The following is a 16321-nucleotide window of genomic DNA, read 5'->3' on the forward strand; positions in this document are numbered from 1 at the left end:
GGACTTGCTCTATTTAAATCCGATAGTCAACACATACCTTGACCTTCCCATCTTTCTTCGAAATCGGTACAATGTTGGCTAACCAAGTCGGGTACTCAACTACCCTGAGGACTTTGGCTTTGATCTTCTTAGTGACTTCCTCTTTGAATTTCAGACTCATGTCTTGTTTGAACTTTCTGAGGTTCTGCTTTACCGGTGGACATGTTGGATTAGTAGGCAACTTATGAGCCACTATGGATGTGCTCAGACCGGTCATGTCATCATATGACCATGCAAAGATGTCCTCATATTCCCTTAGGAAACGAATGTACTCTTCCTTCTCTGACGGTTATAAGTGAATGCTTATGCGAGTCTCCTTAACATTTTCGGGATCTCCCAAATTGATTGCTTCAGTTTCGTCCAGATTGGACTTAGGTTTATTCTCAAAGTTCTCGACTTCTCTGACAACTTCCTTAGGTATTTCATCCTCTTCTTCTGAGTCATTATCCTTATATTGCATTGTCTCATTACATGTCACAGTCATCGGTTCATCAAGAAAAGTAATAATAACGCTGTAGAAAGAAAAATGTGAAAGATAATAATGAATAATAAATAGCAATTCATTGATTAAATTTGAATTACTGAATTACTGAAAATATCTTAAATGCCTAGCATGGCTATAAAACAAATCAAGATAATTGCTAAGCTACCCAGGAACTCGTCGGGACTAGGATGGTGTGGCGGTCCAATTCCTGAGAACATCTCCCTTCTCCACAGTCTGAATGGTGAGGCCTTCTCATCTTCCTCCTCCATTATCACACTACAAACCATATCTTCGTCTTCTAGGAATAGGTTCCTTAGCCCAGCCAAAGTTTCTTCCTCCGTAGATCCCCATATTATATCGGTCTGATGAAAAGTCTGACTCAGATATGACACTAGCATCTCGAGAGGGTAATAAGGACCATGCCATGGTGGCGACCAATCATTATATTCTTGCCAGGTGTATGGATATCCTAGCCCAAAAGTTGTGTCGTAACGTTTCAACTTTACCGGTTTGGTGATGCCCTGGAGTTTCTTCCTGAGCCTTTTGCTGAGTTCATACCCAGACCATTCCAGTATGCTTTCTATTTTATTTCTCCACCACCAGTCTTTCTCAATCGCATTGACATGCTCAATTTGGTGATAAGTTTCTCCACCCAGCCTTTTTCTATTTTCGATAACCGAGATAGTTTGCCTGGTGTAAATGGGGTTACTTCCGTCTCCGTGAATGATTACCTCCTGATGGTTCCATTCGAACTTCACGGCCTGGTGTAGCGTGGAAGCCATGGGCCCAGCGGCATGTATCCAAGGTCGACCTAATAGAAGATTGTACGTAGCTGATATGTCTAGTACTTGGAACTCGACATCGAACTAAGTTGGCCCCATTTGCAGGCAAAGGTTAATCTCCCTATTTACCGTGAAAATGGTAATGACAATTAAATTTGTTAATGGGACTCTAAAAATACGTGATCTATTTTTATGATAGTTGTTTAAGTAGTTGATGCTAGATATGTGAAGATAAAAGATGAAATGCGAGCTAAACTAGAGTTGTAATCAAACCAAGGGGGGCTAGCTATTCGGGCATCAGACTGACCATTGAGGGGCCTCGAAGTCGATGCTTGGGTTCGGGCTCGAGCTATTGGGGATAATCGGGAAGGGGCTAACAGTTAGGATATAATTTAAAGGGGCTCTTTATGGCCAATAACAAGAAATAAATGAAGAACAAGTATGAAAGTAGTAAGTAAGAGCAATAATATCGAGAGAATATGCTAAAGAGAAAAGGAAGAGTTCTTGTATATTTCGTGTAGAATAGTTGGAGAAACAGGGTTTACAAAATGCTAAGGATTCCCCTTATATAGGAGTGGAAATCCCAACATAGTACAAGATATATTAATGATAAAGAGAGCGGGATGGGACAACTGACTAGCTTTATGATGTAGGCGCAGACTAGCTGATAGACTCATCCGGCCCTAGCTGCATTCTTCGGAAACTCCCTATGCCCGTTGGGGTCTCGGCCAACATTATCCCTGAGCCGGGTGTCGATAGATCTCGATGGGGGAGGGGGGGTATTCGATTCGTGGTCTCGAACCCCCGAAGTGACCTCCCAGAATGCCTTATCGATGAGAAATTGGTTCCCTCGATTTCACCATACACAGATATATCCCGCGTTTCTTAGAGAGAAGCGACAAGAAACGAATTTGACATCCCACTCCGCGGGCTTCCCGTAATGACGTCATGCTGATGATGCAAGCTTCCATGATTGTCGAAATGTTTCATCATTTTGCTTTTCCAGGACTGTTCAACACGTTGCGGTTTCTCGTTCTTCAGGGCCATAATGCCACCGTCGATTCAGCTCCCATGGATGCATGAAATGCGCCTACCGTTACATTTTTTGAGGGAGATAATAGCGACGTCGGTTACGTTTCTGCTCTTTCTATAAATGGGGGTCCTCTTGGATCAACTTTTCACCCAAGTATGTTTCCATACTTATCCATTCCTCCTTCCTCGCTATTTTTATTCTTTGTTGTTCACCATGTTCGGGGCTCATGGCCTCAAGATTTTATGGCGATATCGGGCATGCAACGGCCTATCTTCCGAACCTTCTCTGGTCGAGCAAGATTACGCTATTTTCATGTTGTTGTTGTCATATCTGTCGGCTCGGGATGATGAAGCAGGGGACCGATCTCCTCCAACTCGAGGAAATATTTGGATTATACACCGCTGCTCAAGAGGGGGCTCGGATTATATACCGCTACTCACCCTCCTGCCCTGGCTTGGCACATTAGACCCCTTTTGGATTCCTTGGGGTGTGGCGGCATTGTCTACTAACTGTCGCCCCCCATGCCGGGGCAACGTCTAAGGAAGTGGCTTTACAGTAATAGCTTGGCAAAATACATGCTAGCCATATTTTTCACCCAGCCACTCCTCACATTCCTTCTTGCCTTCTCCGTGTCACTTTGATCTTCTCCATCGCTTTCCCCTTCGTCGTCTCTCCTTTTGAAGATGCCATTCTGGAGAGTCGAGATAAGACTCCCGAGGGGATTGTGCTTGGAAGATATTGTCTTTAAGGAAGCGTGCTTGAGGTGATGATATCGAAAATGTTGCTATCAAGGACGCACCTTCGAGAGTAGACTAGGTTCTTAGGCTTTTATTGTATGTACACGCTTCTGCTTCTTTATTCCCGTGTAAGGACCCCTCATGGGCTTTTGTAATCATATGTAAGGACCCCTTGTGAGATTTTATAATGGAATATTTCGTGAATACAAAGATTTTTTCTTGACTTCTGCCTTTGATATTTGCCATATTCTTGTGCATCTGCGGGGATTCTAAATGTATGCCTCTGTCGATGATCATCAATGTCGAACTCGGGAGTGAGTATTCTTTTCGGTCTTTGGTAGATAATCATGGCTCCTCCCGGAGCCCGTCGTTGTTCCTTTCACCAAGCTTGAATTGGTCCGATAGGATCGGGCTGTCGAGGCCCTCGAGTTACATGGGTATAGCGTGTCGAACCTCAAAATTTTGGAGGATGGTCTCTGAGTGAAGGTCGGCTTTAGGCACCTAAATATTTACTTTGAACTTGGTGTGGATAACCTGTTAAGGCGTTGTAGGTAGGTTCCTGAGGAGGGGTTACCCATATTTAGGTGATGTCCCGAGGTTGAGCCCTCATAGACGGGGCTCGAAATGCTTACTTTTCTTCTTGAGAGGGACCTTCAAAGTCGGATGCCATCTCGGAACTAGGGACGATGTTGTTTGGCCTTTTGAGGCCTAAATTTTCTTTGATAGAGGTCCTCGCGGTCGGGTACCACCTCGGGACTGGAGATGATGTGGCTGGCTTTTTGAAACCTAACTTCTCTTTGATGGAGGTCCTCGAAGTCGGGTACCTCCTTGGAGCTTGTATTGAAGTCGCTGGCCTCCCGGGGCCTAACTTAGGTAGGTGGACCATAGTTGTTTCCCCACATATATATATGGGGTTTCTCCTTATCTTGGTAGATCCCACTATTTTAGATAGATATCCTTCCTTTTCGGCGTCGAGCCCTTCATTACCTTAGCAACAAAGCATTTGTGTAGGTTCCCGCTCCAGTCTACTAGCCTTGTGGTGCCGTTCATCCACACCATTTGTCGCTGATGATGAGGAAGATGGAGACCGAGAATGGATTAGTCGGTTCGTCTGGGTTCGAACGACTAACATTATACCCAAGGAGCTCGTGCCATTTACTGAGGAACGAAGCTATACTTATAAGTGGTGCATCTTGCACTTTATTAGTTATGTCCATGGTGAGAGCCGGTTTCGTAATCGTACCTTCTTCTTTTCCTCCGTAGCGGTTTCATAGGCGCCGGGCGATGTTCATGATCTGCTGGATTAGGTTCGAGGATAGGCGACCCACTTGACCTGTGAGGAACGCGAGTGGCGAGCTCTGTCCCAAGGCAGGTGGGAAGCGAAATATCATGGTGAGTTTTGGGCTATTCCTTCCTTGCTATTACCTTCCTTTTCTGTTGACGCCATTTCAGGAGATACTAGAGACCCGGGATTGCATACGCTGGGTGATCGTGCTTCGACCGGCATAGTCTCTTTCAAGGCCGGAGGGACGTGGCTGACAGGTGGCCTTCATGGAAGCCCAACGACTTCATTTTGCAGTGAGTTTCATCATACATTTTTCCAGCTTTGCGCCTTCCTTTCCTTGCTGCTTTTTCTTTTGCAGGCATCAAACAAGCTCGAGTCTGGGCTGCTTTGTTGTGAAGCCAGACTATGGAAAGCCCTGGATGAGGAGATATCCCTAAGGCTCTTTTGTGATGAAAAGGAGGTCGAGTTGGTGAATTTTGTAGTGTGAGGCAAGCCAGAACTTGAACTATGAAAACCATATGAAGGAGCGGGTAGTTTTTTGTCCCGGATGAATGTGCATTCCTTTTTCTGGCCCCCGGGGCTGACACTTGGTTTATTTTAGTTGTAGAAAAAGACAGAGGCCCTAGAAATCCTTGAAGGTCAAGTTTGTCGAGCCAGGTGTGATCGTGATGAGTTGAAAGCTCGGGTAGGGGCTCAGGCTTTTTAGGGGGGATGAATGCTCTGGCCAAAGTTTCTGCTTTTGAAGCTCAACTTCGCCTAGCTCACGATAGTGGTTTGGCTTAGACATAAATGTTTGAAGAGATCGAGTCCGAGCTTTTAGAAGTCGAGGTTGAGATCGTTGATGCCCGGGCGGAAACTACGATGAGATGGACTGAGGCTGACCAGGAGATGGCGATCTATTCAAAGGATGTTGTCGATGCTCAAGCCGAGCTGAAAAGGACCCTTGGTCACGAAGGGAGGATCGAGGAATATGCTCGTTGCAAGTCTTTAAGAAAGACCCTCGAGGAGATCCTTGATAGGGGTTTTGCCCTCCCAGAGGAGCTGACGCTAGCTAAGGCAGATGAGCGCGATGATTGATTGCTTTTGCCCGACATCGAGGAAAGTGAGGATGGAACCGGCAGGCTATAGACCCCAGGGGGAGGGCATAGATTTTGTCATCTGTATATAACATTTCAAAGCATGTTTGTAGTTGGAGGTTGCATGTCTTGCATGTGTATGAAAGAAAACTTGAGGTTTTATTTCTTCTGTACCCCTTTCTTCTTCGCTTCTGAGCGGGCGTACTGGTTTCATAGTTGGTGAGAATCCTTAGATTAGTGATATGGCTTTGGGGCTCATTAGGTAGGCCCGGAGGCTCTTACGCACTCGGTCGATGCGACCTTTAGTGTAAGCTGGTGTTAGAGCTCTTATGCTTTTGCTCAACTGTTTCGGGTTAGTCTCCGAGTCGGGCTTTGACTCGAGCTCATTCAATCTTCAAGCTTTTATGTCTGCATGGGCGGGTGGCAATGGCTCTTACGCATTGGGTCGAAGCGGCCTTTTATATGCACGGCCCTGAGGCTTGTTAAGGTGGTGACAATGGCCCTTATGCTTTGCCCTTAGGCATGTGTAGTTAGCTATTTTGGGTCCGGTCTCCGAATTGGGTTATGACTCGAGCTCATTTTGACCCTCAAGCTTTCAAAATTTAAGTTGGCGACAGTGGCTCTTACACTTTTGGACGTTGCGACCTTTTAGTGTGTGGCCCTAAGGCTCGTTATGCTGGTGACAATGGCTCTTACGCTTTACCCTTAGGCTTGTATAGTTAACTATATTGGGTCCGATATCTGAATCGGGTTACGACTCAAGCTCATTTTGACCCTCAAGCTTTCAAAATTTAAGCTGGCGACAATGGCTCTTATGTTTTTGGTCGTTGCGACCTTTAAGTGTGTGGCCCTGAGGCTCATTAGGCTGGAGACAATGGCTCTTACGCTTTTCCCTTAGGCATATGTAGGCTTTGTTTTCCTCTCGTTAAGGTCTTTTTTGAAATGATTTTGCTTGACCCGTCGTTGGTTCGGGAAGAACCTCGATTTCAAGTCGTTTGCGGCGATGTTCGAGCACCTCGGAAGGTTTATCTTGTAGGCTGAGTAGTTTGAAGACTTTTGATTTGGAGCTGACATGGTCGAAGCTCTTTTTCCTGTCGAGGGTAGCCTGTTTAACCGATTCTTTTCGAAGCAGATTCGAAGTAATGGCCTGTGATTTACTAGAGATGGTCGGGCATCCCCGAGTCGCATTAATTCGGCTGGTACAGCCGTATGACCGTGGTCATTTATGTTTGGCCGGAGCCATTATTGGTCCCGAGTGTAGTGGTTTGGGCGTCTATATCAAGGGTATGCCTTTTTAGGGGTCTTAAAATTCGATATATAGCTTAAACTTCAGGATCGAGTTTATGCCTGTAGTAAGGTCTTACAAAATTTTCATTTTGTTAAGGTCTTATAGTTTTTTCATGCCATCGAGGTCTTACAGATTTTTCATGCTGTTGAGGTCTTACAGTTTTTAATGCCGTTGAGGTCTTACAATTTTTTCATGTCGTTAAGGACTTATAGTTTCTTCATGCCTTTGAGGTTTTACAGTTTTTTCATGCCATTGAGGTCTTACAGTTTTTTCATGTCGTTGAGGTCTTATAAATTCTTCATGCCGTTGAGGTGTTACAATTTTTCATGCCATTGAGTTCTTACAGTTTTTTCATGCCGTTGAAGTCTTACAGTTTCTTCATGTCATTAAGGTCTTACAGTTTTTTCATGTCATTGAGGTCTTATAGGACCGTTGCTCAGGGTCTTATGGCCTCGTGTTCTGATGAGTCAATAGATATGGCGTTTGGACGGAGTCATCGAGTGTTTCTTGACTCGGGAGTCATTGTTCGTAAAATTCTCATTGCATCATCGGGGATTTACGATTTTGGAGATCCCGACCCTGGGGTCGTGAGCTTTTCTTTTGAGATTTTGATGCCAGTACCGAGTACTCGAGGTGCTTTTGGCATTGGAGATGTTTAGCGCTTTATGCATTGCCTTACCTGAGGTCTTACAATTTCTGAGTCCCGACTCAGGGGTCATTTAAGTGTTGAATTGTCGATGCCAGTCCCCGAGTATTCGGGACGTTTCCGGTGGAGGAATTGTTTTTGCGAAGGTGCTGAGTCTCTTTTGGAGCGCAAGATGCCTTGACAGAAGATGTTCTTCGATTATTTGATACAAGTGTACATGTATTCACCGTCGGGGGCCCGACTATATGGACACAGTTCTCTTGACCATTTGGCCCAATACATTACTTTCCAATAGGGACCCCGTTCGGCGTTTCTTGGTTTTTTGAGCGGGTAGCTTCCGAGGGGAATGCCCCTCAGTGTTAGGGGTTGATTGCAAAAGAACCCTGAAACATTTGTTGAGCTTCGCTTAGGTAGCATGTAGATGTTGAATCGTTAAAAATCTTGCTGGTAAAAACCCTTTTTCGGGATAAAAACTCGATCGAAGGAAAAGAGTGCAATAGATGCTTTAAAACCTTAAGATCTTCGAGTTGGGTTAGCATTCTGACCGCTTCGATTGGGCACCTGCATGAAGGTTAGTCTAACATAATAAATAAAAAGGTAAATGGTCATACCTCGATATGAGATGTGCCGACGATGTTTTGAGAATCGATACATTCCAATCAATCAAGATGAGGACGTGGTACTGTCCTTTATTTCGTTTAATCAGGCTTGATCGAGGGTGTGGCTCGATCACTTTATTTCTCTTTTGCGGGCGGAGGCGCGAGCGTTGGTGCCAGATCATGCACCGCGAACATTTCCCGTGCCCTATGTTGTTCCCCATAGACGGTTTTAATTCTGTCCTTTGTCGAGAATTTGATCAATTGGTGAAGAGGGGATGGTACAGCTCTCATGTAGTGTATCCACGGCTGTCCGAATGAGGCGTTATACCTCATGTCTCTATCGATGACATGAAGTTTGGCATTTTGGGTTGTGCTGGCCACGGTGATTGGGAGGATGATTTCTCCTTTCGTTGTTTCACTTGCCATGTTGAATCCATTGAGGACTCGAGTGGCGGGAACAATTTAGTCGAGCAATCCGAGCTGCTCTATCACCGTCGACCTGATAATGTTGGCTGAGCTACCTGGATCCATGAGTACACATTTTATTTGAAAAGAATTCACAAGGAAAGAAATTACCAGTGCGTCATTGTGAGGTCGAGACAAGGTCTCGGTGTCTTCTTTGCAGAATGTGAGGGCGCCCTCGGGAATATATCCTCGGGTTCGCTTTTCTCTAGTGATGGATATTTTCTTCCTTCTCATTACGAGTTCCTACGGGCCATCAACGCCTCCCATGATCATGTGGATGACATGTTGTGGCTCGTTTGCCTCGTTCTTCTTAGTCGTTTCCCTTTCTCGGAATTGGTTTTTGGCTCGATCACTAAGGAGCTCCCGGAGATGCCCTTTGTTGAGTTGTCGAGCTACCTCCTCTCGTAGTTGGTGGCAATCCTCGGTCCTGTGGCTGTCTGTGTTGTGAAACTCGCACACTAAGTTGTAATTCCTTTGTGAAGGATCCGACTGTATAGGCTTGGGCCACTTGGTGTCTCTGATTTTACAGATGGCGAACACGATGTCTGAAACATCGACATTGAAGTTGTATTCTTTCAAGTGAGGCACACCCCTTGGCACTACGTTCCTATAGAATCTGGCTCTGTTGAGGAGTCCTCGAGGATCCTGTCTCGATCTACTCTCCGATCATTGTGAGGTAGGTTGCGCCTCAGGGCGTTCCTCCTAACTCGATGTATGGATGATATCTTTCTTTGTTTTGTTTTGGTTCCTTTGCCAGGAGCCTGCTTGGGTATACTGAACCCGAGGGGGCTCCAAACTGATCATCCTCGGCCTTGATCTTCACGGGTACATATTGTGGACGTCTGACTAGGTTACAACTAGGTACTCGATCACATTTTGTTTCAGCTATTTGAAAGACACCGAGCTTCGTTTATTCAGACCTTGAGTGAAGGCCTGCACTGCCCAATCATCGGATACTGGTAGTGGCTCCATTTATTCCATTTGAAAGCGAGACATGAATTCTCACAGCACCTCGTTCTCCCTTTGCTAGATTTTGAAAACGTCGAACTTCCTCGTTGCTACTTTGATGGCACCGACATGTGCCTTTACAAAGAATTCTACTAGCATGGCGAATGAATCTATGGATTTAGGAGCCAAGTTGTGATACCACATCATGGCCCCCTCTGAGAGTGTTTCCCCGAATCTTTTTAGCAATACGAACTTGATCTCATCATTGCCCTTTATCGCGCAGGTGTAGGCAGTAATGTGTTCATTTGGGTCTGTGGTCCCATTCTACTTAGGGAGTTCTGGCTTTCTCAACTTCTTTGGAATGGGTTTCGGGGCCGCTTCTTCGGGGAATGGCCTTTGTATGAATTTCTTCGAATCCACACCCTTTAGGACCGGCGATGCGCCGGGGATCTGGTCGACCCTAGAGTTGTAGGTCTCGACCTACTTGTCGTTGGCTGCTATCATTTTCTCGCCCGACTCGATCTTTTTGGTGAGGTCCTCGAGCATTTTTAAGATGGCAGGGTCGGCTATCGATCCGTTATTGCTCGATCTATCAGGTGCCTGCTCGGTTGGGGGAACTGTCCCTGGTGCTACCGTGCTGGGAAGCTTCGGGTGGCTTTGTTGCTGAGTTATAGCTAGCTATTGTGCCTACAACATTTCATAAATAACATGAAGGCTAACTTCCCATTTTTCCCAAGCTGGGGTTCTTTGGTCTTCCTGTTGGTTGCCATGTTGTATGCTCCCGTCGATGTATGAGGTTTCGTCGACCTACTATGCGTCTTGCGAACCCGCGTCTGCTGGAATCGATCCAGGCGCGTTGTCGGGGTTTTGTGGTGGCGCGCCAATAATTGGAATAGACACACCATTTTCTCCGTGGTTTTCAAGGTTGTCGTTCTCAAATCAGTTTACTAAGCCAGACATTTTGACCTGAAATCGAAGATCTTGGACAAGAAGAAGTGTGAAAGATAACTTGCGTTGTGTGACGTAACCAGCAAGAAAATAATCACTATTATTTTTAGCCATGGTGGGCACCAAACTATTTACCGTGAAAATGCTAATGACAATTAAATTTGTTAATGTGACTCTAAAAATACATGATCTATTATTATGCTAGTTGTTTAAGCAGTTGATGCTAGATATGTGAAGATAAAAGATGAAATGCGAGCTAAAATAGAGTTGTAATCAAACCAAGGAGGGCTAGTTATTCGGGCCTCGGACTGACCGATGAGGGGCCTTGAGCTCGATGCATGGGTTCGGGCTATCGGGGATAATCGGGAAGGGGCTAACAGTTAGGATATAATTAAAGGGGGATCTTTATGGCCAATAACGAGCAATAAATAAAGAACAATTATGAAAGCAGTAAGTAAGAGCAATAATATCGAGAGGATATGCTAGAGAGAAAAGGAAGAGTTCTTGTATATTTCGTGTAGAATAGTTGGAGCAACAGGGTTTAAAAAGTGCTAAAGATTCCCCTTATATAGGAGGGGAAATCCCAACATAGTACAAGATACATTAATGATAAAGAGAGCGGGATGGGACAACTAACTAGCTATATCCTTGATAGGGGTTGCATAGACTCATCCTGCCCCGGCTGCATTCTTCGGAAACTCCCTATGCCTGTTGGGGTCTCGGCCAACATTATCCCCGAGCCGGGTGTCGATAGATCTCGAGAGGGGTATTCGATCCGTGGTCTCGAACCCCGGAACTTACCTCCCGGAATGCCTTATCGATGAGAAATTGGTTCCCCACATTTCACCATACACACACCCCAATCGTTGCCCTTTGGGACCCATCAAAGGCTTTCACGTTCATACTTCCTGCTCGTATCTCATGGAAATCTTTGCACAATCTTTTTAGAGTAGTCAATGGATAAATATTAAGGCTTGAACGCACATCTATTAGGACTCTGGCAATGAATTTGTCTTCAAACTGTACCATGATATGCAGTGCCCTATTGTGACTTAACCCTTCGGGTGGTAGTTCATCCTCGTGGAAGGTTATCTTGTGACTCACCGGTACTTGCCCTACCATGTTGGCCATTTCTCCACTGGTAATATTGTTGGGCACGTAAGCTTCATTCAACACCTTCACCAAAGCATTCTTATGCGCCTCTGAATACTGCAATAGTGACAGGATGGATATTGGAGAACTTGTGATATAATACTTTTGATATCCTCTTCAATCCTTTCTCCGAGTTTGATGATATTGGAGAACTTGTGATTCTCAATGACCATTAGCCTTTCATAATACTGTGGGTCCTGTGCCCTAACAAAGAACTTGTTTATTTGTTCCTCGTCTAATGCTAGTCTGACCTTGGCTTCTTTCTACCTCTACAGAGTATCATACTCGCGAAAAGTCTCAGTTGGCTTCTTCTTTAAGTTCTGGATATAGAAGACATCCGATGCATTCTTCGTATTGAACCTGAACCGGTCCATAAAAACTGATGCCATGCTCACCCAATTGGCCCACCTCTTAGAGTTCTGGCTTATGTACCAGGACAAGACATCTCTGGTAAGACTTCTCATGAAGAGCTTCATTCGGATCCTTTCATTTTGTGGATGTTGGTTTGGCGTATTTTGAGGAGGTGCTGGGTTTTGAACATTTTGTTGGTTGACGTCCGGGACGTTCAGAGTGAGGGAGAGGTTTGCCAAGTTGCGGACTTGTTCAAGTTCTCCTTGTAACTCCAGTATTTTCTGCTCCAATCGCATGACCAAATCATTCTGGGCCGGAGTATTCTGATCGTCTGAAGTTTCAATATTCTCAGCATTTTCTTTTCGTATACCACTCAAGTCATCCATCTTAGCTTTTCCTTTGCTTTTCAGATTACTCGGAGGATAAGGAGGTGGAGGGCCTCTAGATCTGGTGTGATATGCCGATGATGCCAGTATGCGCGAACCAACCTTAGGGGATAGGAATAATAAAAATAAAGAAAAACAAAGGGTAAACGAGTCAGTAATGATTTTGAAATGTTTGTAGTATTTAAACACATATTGCGGGAATGTAAGTTCGCGTCCTAGTCTGGGAGCCTCATTGTGCCTGAGGTAGGCTTAGCGACATGTTGATTTGGAGAATTTCAGTGCCAATAATTGCCTCATTTAATTAATGTAAAAATAGATGAACCCAAAATGACACTAAATAAGATAAGTCACTAATGGCACTTGGCCTTATTACATTTGAAAAAGCAAATAAACCTAATCTACTTGGACCCAGAAGGACCTTCTCTAGGCTGGATGCTCTTGTCGATCAGATCCCCCAGTTCGCGCAGGTTCAACAATAAGTATGCCCTTGCTAAATGTCCTCCTTCGCTTCCTTCAGCGTTCTAGCAATCGGTAACTCTCTTCCTCATCTTTCCCTCCAATTTCAACAGACTGTACCCCAGATATTCCAACCTTTCTGTAAGGCCCCGTGAAATTTCCACTCAAAAACCCGAATCTCGTGATGCCAAGTTAAGATCTGTAAATTAAAAAGTTAAGAAATTATGTTTTCCAGAAAAGTGCGTTTCTGCGGTCCATTATGAAGTCGCATAATAAATATGCGGACCGCATAGTCTCCATAGAGTCAGACAGTATGACGGTTAATTTGAGGTCAACTATGAGGCTAATTATGCGATCGCATAATCGATATATGGGTCGCATAGTCATCGCATAATCCCCTTGGAATTTTTGTGAGAAGCAGTTCTGCGGTGCATTATGCGACCGCAGAACAGTATGCAAACCGCATTTTTATCGCACACCCAGACATTTTGTTCAGGTTTTTGGTACCATTTTTGCAGTCCATTTCGTGGGCCGCATGTCCGTTATGCGATCGCAGATTTCGTCGGGGCTCCTATTTTCTAACTTTTAAAATTCGATCCTATCCTATTAAAAACACCCCATTAGACCCCTTTTATGTTATTTTGCTGCAAATAGAGTGAGTGAGAGAGTTCTAGAGAGAGAGGGTGATCTTCATCAAGTCCCCGCTCAATCCTTGCCTAAACCCTTGAAGATTATCAAGTAAAGCTGCTAGACCTTCACCCCAAGAGGTAAGAACTTGAGCCCTAACCCTTGGTTCCGAAATTCACACTAGAATGAGTAATTATCTTAGGGGTTCATGGGTATACGAATGGATTTTCTTGCATGCATAAAAGATAATAGGGTATGGGGAGGTTGTGAACTAAAAAGATAGCAATTGGGGTGTAAAATGATAGAAATCTTTCACAAAAGGGTCCTATAATCACAATACACACCTAGTGCTTGATAATGTGCTCAAATGAGCTAGAATCTTAATCATGTCTCTAATTATTGGTTCAATTTGTAATTTTCATAAAATAGATTGAAGTTGCTAAGAGTCCTGGAATTTTGTAAGAAATTAAAGAAAGCTTTATTGAGGTATGTATGGCTAAAAACCCCTCCTATTAGAAATTGAGTTCCGTTGGTATGTGTATGTGCAAATGTGGTAAGACCGAAAACTTGATTGATGTATTGATTGTTATTTTCACATGAATTGGTTTTGAATTTGTATATATATATATATATACATGAAAGGTGTTACCTATATGCTATGGATGTGGGATGAGGGTCCATATTAGAGGCATTGTCATGTATCCCGCCAAGGAGCGGGTAGGGTCATAGCTTAGTCATCCAGTCCAGCAGCTGCTACATCTTCAGCCCCCTCTCCAACTCGAGGTACCCCATCACCCGTAGGGCGTGGTGCAACTAGGGGTGGTGCGTAGAGTTCATGAGGACCCAGCTGGTTCTATGCTATGAGTGGTCGCCAGACCACAGAGGCTTCTCCAGATGATTTTACAGGTATTCTGACTGTCCAATCTCATGATGTTTATGCACTTATTGACCCTGGTTCCACCTTGTCCTATGTTACACCTTTTGTTGCTATGGAATTTGGGATAGAACCAGATCAGCTTCATGAGCCATTTTCAATGTCTACTCTGGTTGGTGAGTCTATTATGGTTGCTCGAGTTTATAGAGGTTGTGTTGTTACGGTTTAGGGTAGGGATACCACAACCGATCTTATTGAATTAGGGATGGTCGACTTTGATGTAATAATGGGAATGGATTGGATTTATTCATGCTTTAACAAACTTGATTGTCATACTAGAACCATGAGGCTTGAATTTCCTAATGAGCCCTTTGTTGAATGGAAGAGAGATAATGTAGTGCCTAAAGGTCGGCTTATTTCTTACCTTAAGGCCGTGAAGATGATCAAGAAGGGGTGTGTCTATCATTTAGTTCAGGTTACGGACACCAATACCGAGACGCCTAGCCTTGAGTTTGTGCCAGTTGTGAATGAATTTCCAGATGAACTCCCTAGGATTCCACCAGATAGGGAGATCGATTTTGGGATCGATGTGATGCCAGGCACGCAACCTATATCAATTCCACCTTACAGAATGGCACCAACAGAATTGAAAGAGCTAAAGGAACAATTGAAGGATTTGCTAGAAAAGGGTTTCATCCGGCCGAGTGTGTCACTGTAGGGCACACCGGTCTTGTTTGTAAGGAAGAAAGATGGGTCGCTAATGATGTATATTGACTACCGACAACTCAAGAATGTCACAATCAAAAATAAATATCCTCTACCAAGAATAGATGATTTGTTTGATCAATTGCAAGGTGCTACGTGTTTCTCAAAAATTGACTTGCGGTTCGGGTATCATCAATTGAAGATAAGGAAGCTGGATATTCCAAAAACAGATTTCAAGACTCGGTATGGGCACTTTGAATTTCTGGTGATGTCTTTTGGGCTAACAAATGCCCCGGCAGCTTTCAAGGATCTTATGAATCAAGTCTTCAAGCCTTTTCTAGACTTCTTTGTGATAGTGTTCATTGATGATATTCTTGTGTATTCCTGAAGTCGGGAGGACCATGCTGACCATCTCAGGGCAGTTCTGCAGACTTTTTAGCAACATCACTTGTATGCAAAATTTTCAAAATGTAAATTTTGGCTTGAATCTATCGCGTTCTTGGGTCATGTCGTCTCCAGGGATGGAATTACGATTGATCCTCAAAAGATTGCGACAGTGAAGAATTGGCCTAGACCTACCCCTCCAACGGAGATTTGCAGTTTCTTAGGTTTGGCTGGGTACTATAGGAGATTTGTGGAGGGGTTTTCTACTCTTGCCTCTCCATTGATTAAATTGATGCAGAAAGTAGTTAAATTCCATTGGTCCGATGCTTGTGAAAGGAGTTTCCAAGAATTGAAATCAAGATTGACTACAGCACCGGTATTAGCCCTGCTAGAGGGTACAGAGGGATTTGTGGTGTATTGCGATGCTTCAAAGATCAGGCTTAGGTGTGTGTTAATGCAACATGACAAGGTTATAGCTTACGCTTCTAGGCAACTCAAGAATCATGAAAAGAACTATCCAACCCATGACTTAGAGCTTGCGGTAGTGGTGTTTGCGCTAAAGATTTGGCGACATTATTTGTATGGGGTGCATGTAGATGTATTTACAGACCACAAGAGCCTTTAATATATTTTCAAGCAGAAGGAGTTGAATCTGAGACAAAGAAGATGGCTAGAGTTACTCAAGGACTATGACATTGATATTCTCTATCACCCGGGAAAGGCTAATGTTGTGGCGGATGCTCTTAGTTGAATATCTATGGGAAGTTTGGCTCATTTGGAGGCATATCAAAGGCTGTTGGCTAGGGAGGTTCCCCAGTTGGCTAGTTTGGGAGTTCGCCTTGCGAACTCTAATGAAGGAGGAGTGATTATGCAAAATAGGGCTGAATCACCGCTTGTGGCGGAGGTGAATGAGAAGCAATTCAACGATCCATTGTTAGCACAACTGAAAGAGGGGATTCATAAACACAAGACCACAACTTTTTCCTTTGGCATGGATGATGGTACCCTACGGTACCAAGGTCGCCTATGTGTTCCGGATATTAACAATAATTGGTA

At 44.3% G+C, this 16321-nt stretch overlaps 1 protein-coding gene across 1 annotated transcript; it reads left to right on the plus strand.

Moving 5' to 3' along the window:
* Nucleotides 1–14462: 14462 nt before the first annotated feature.
* Nucleotides 14463–14894, plus strand: LOC138887943 (uncharacterized). The gene has a single exon (XM_070169736.1). It carries the CDS (start codon nt 14463–14465, stop codon nt 14892–14894), a length of 432 nt encoding a protein of 143 aa, XP_070025837.1.
* Nucleotides 14895–16321: the final 1427 nt, after the last annotated feature.

The sequence above is a fragment of the Nicotiana sylvestris genome, chromosome 3 (genome assembly GCF_000393655.2).
Source record: "Nicotiana sylvestris chromosome 3, ASM39365v2, whole genome shotgun sequence".
Classification (NCBI taxonomy): Eukaryota; Viridiplantae; Streptophyta; class Magnoliopsida; order Solanales; family Solanaceae; genus Nicotiana; species Nicotiana sylvestris.

Bases quoted from the DNA above. Each gene is read 5' to 3' on its own strand.
- LOC138887943 (XM_070169736.1), top strand. From the start codon at position 14,463: ATGGGAATGGATTGGATTTATTCATGCTTTAACAAACTTGATTGTCAT.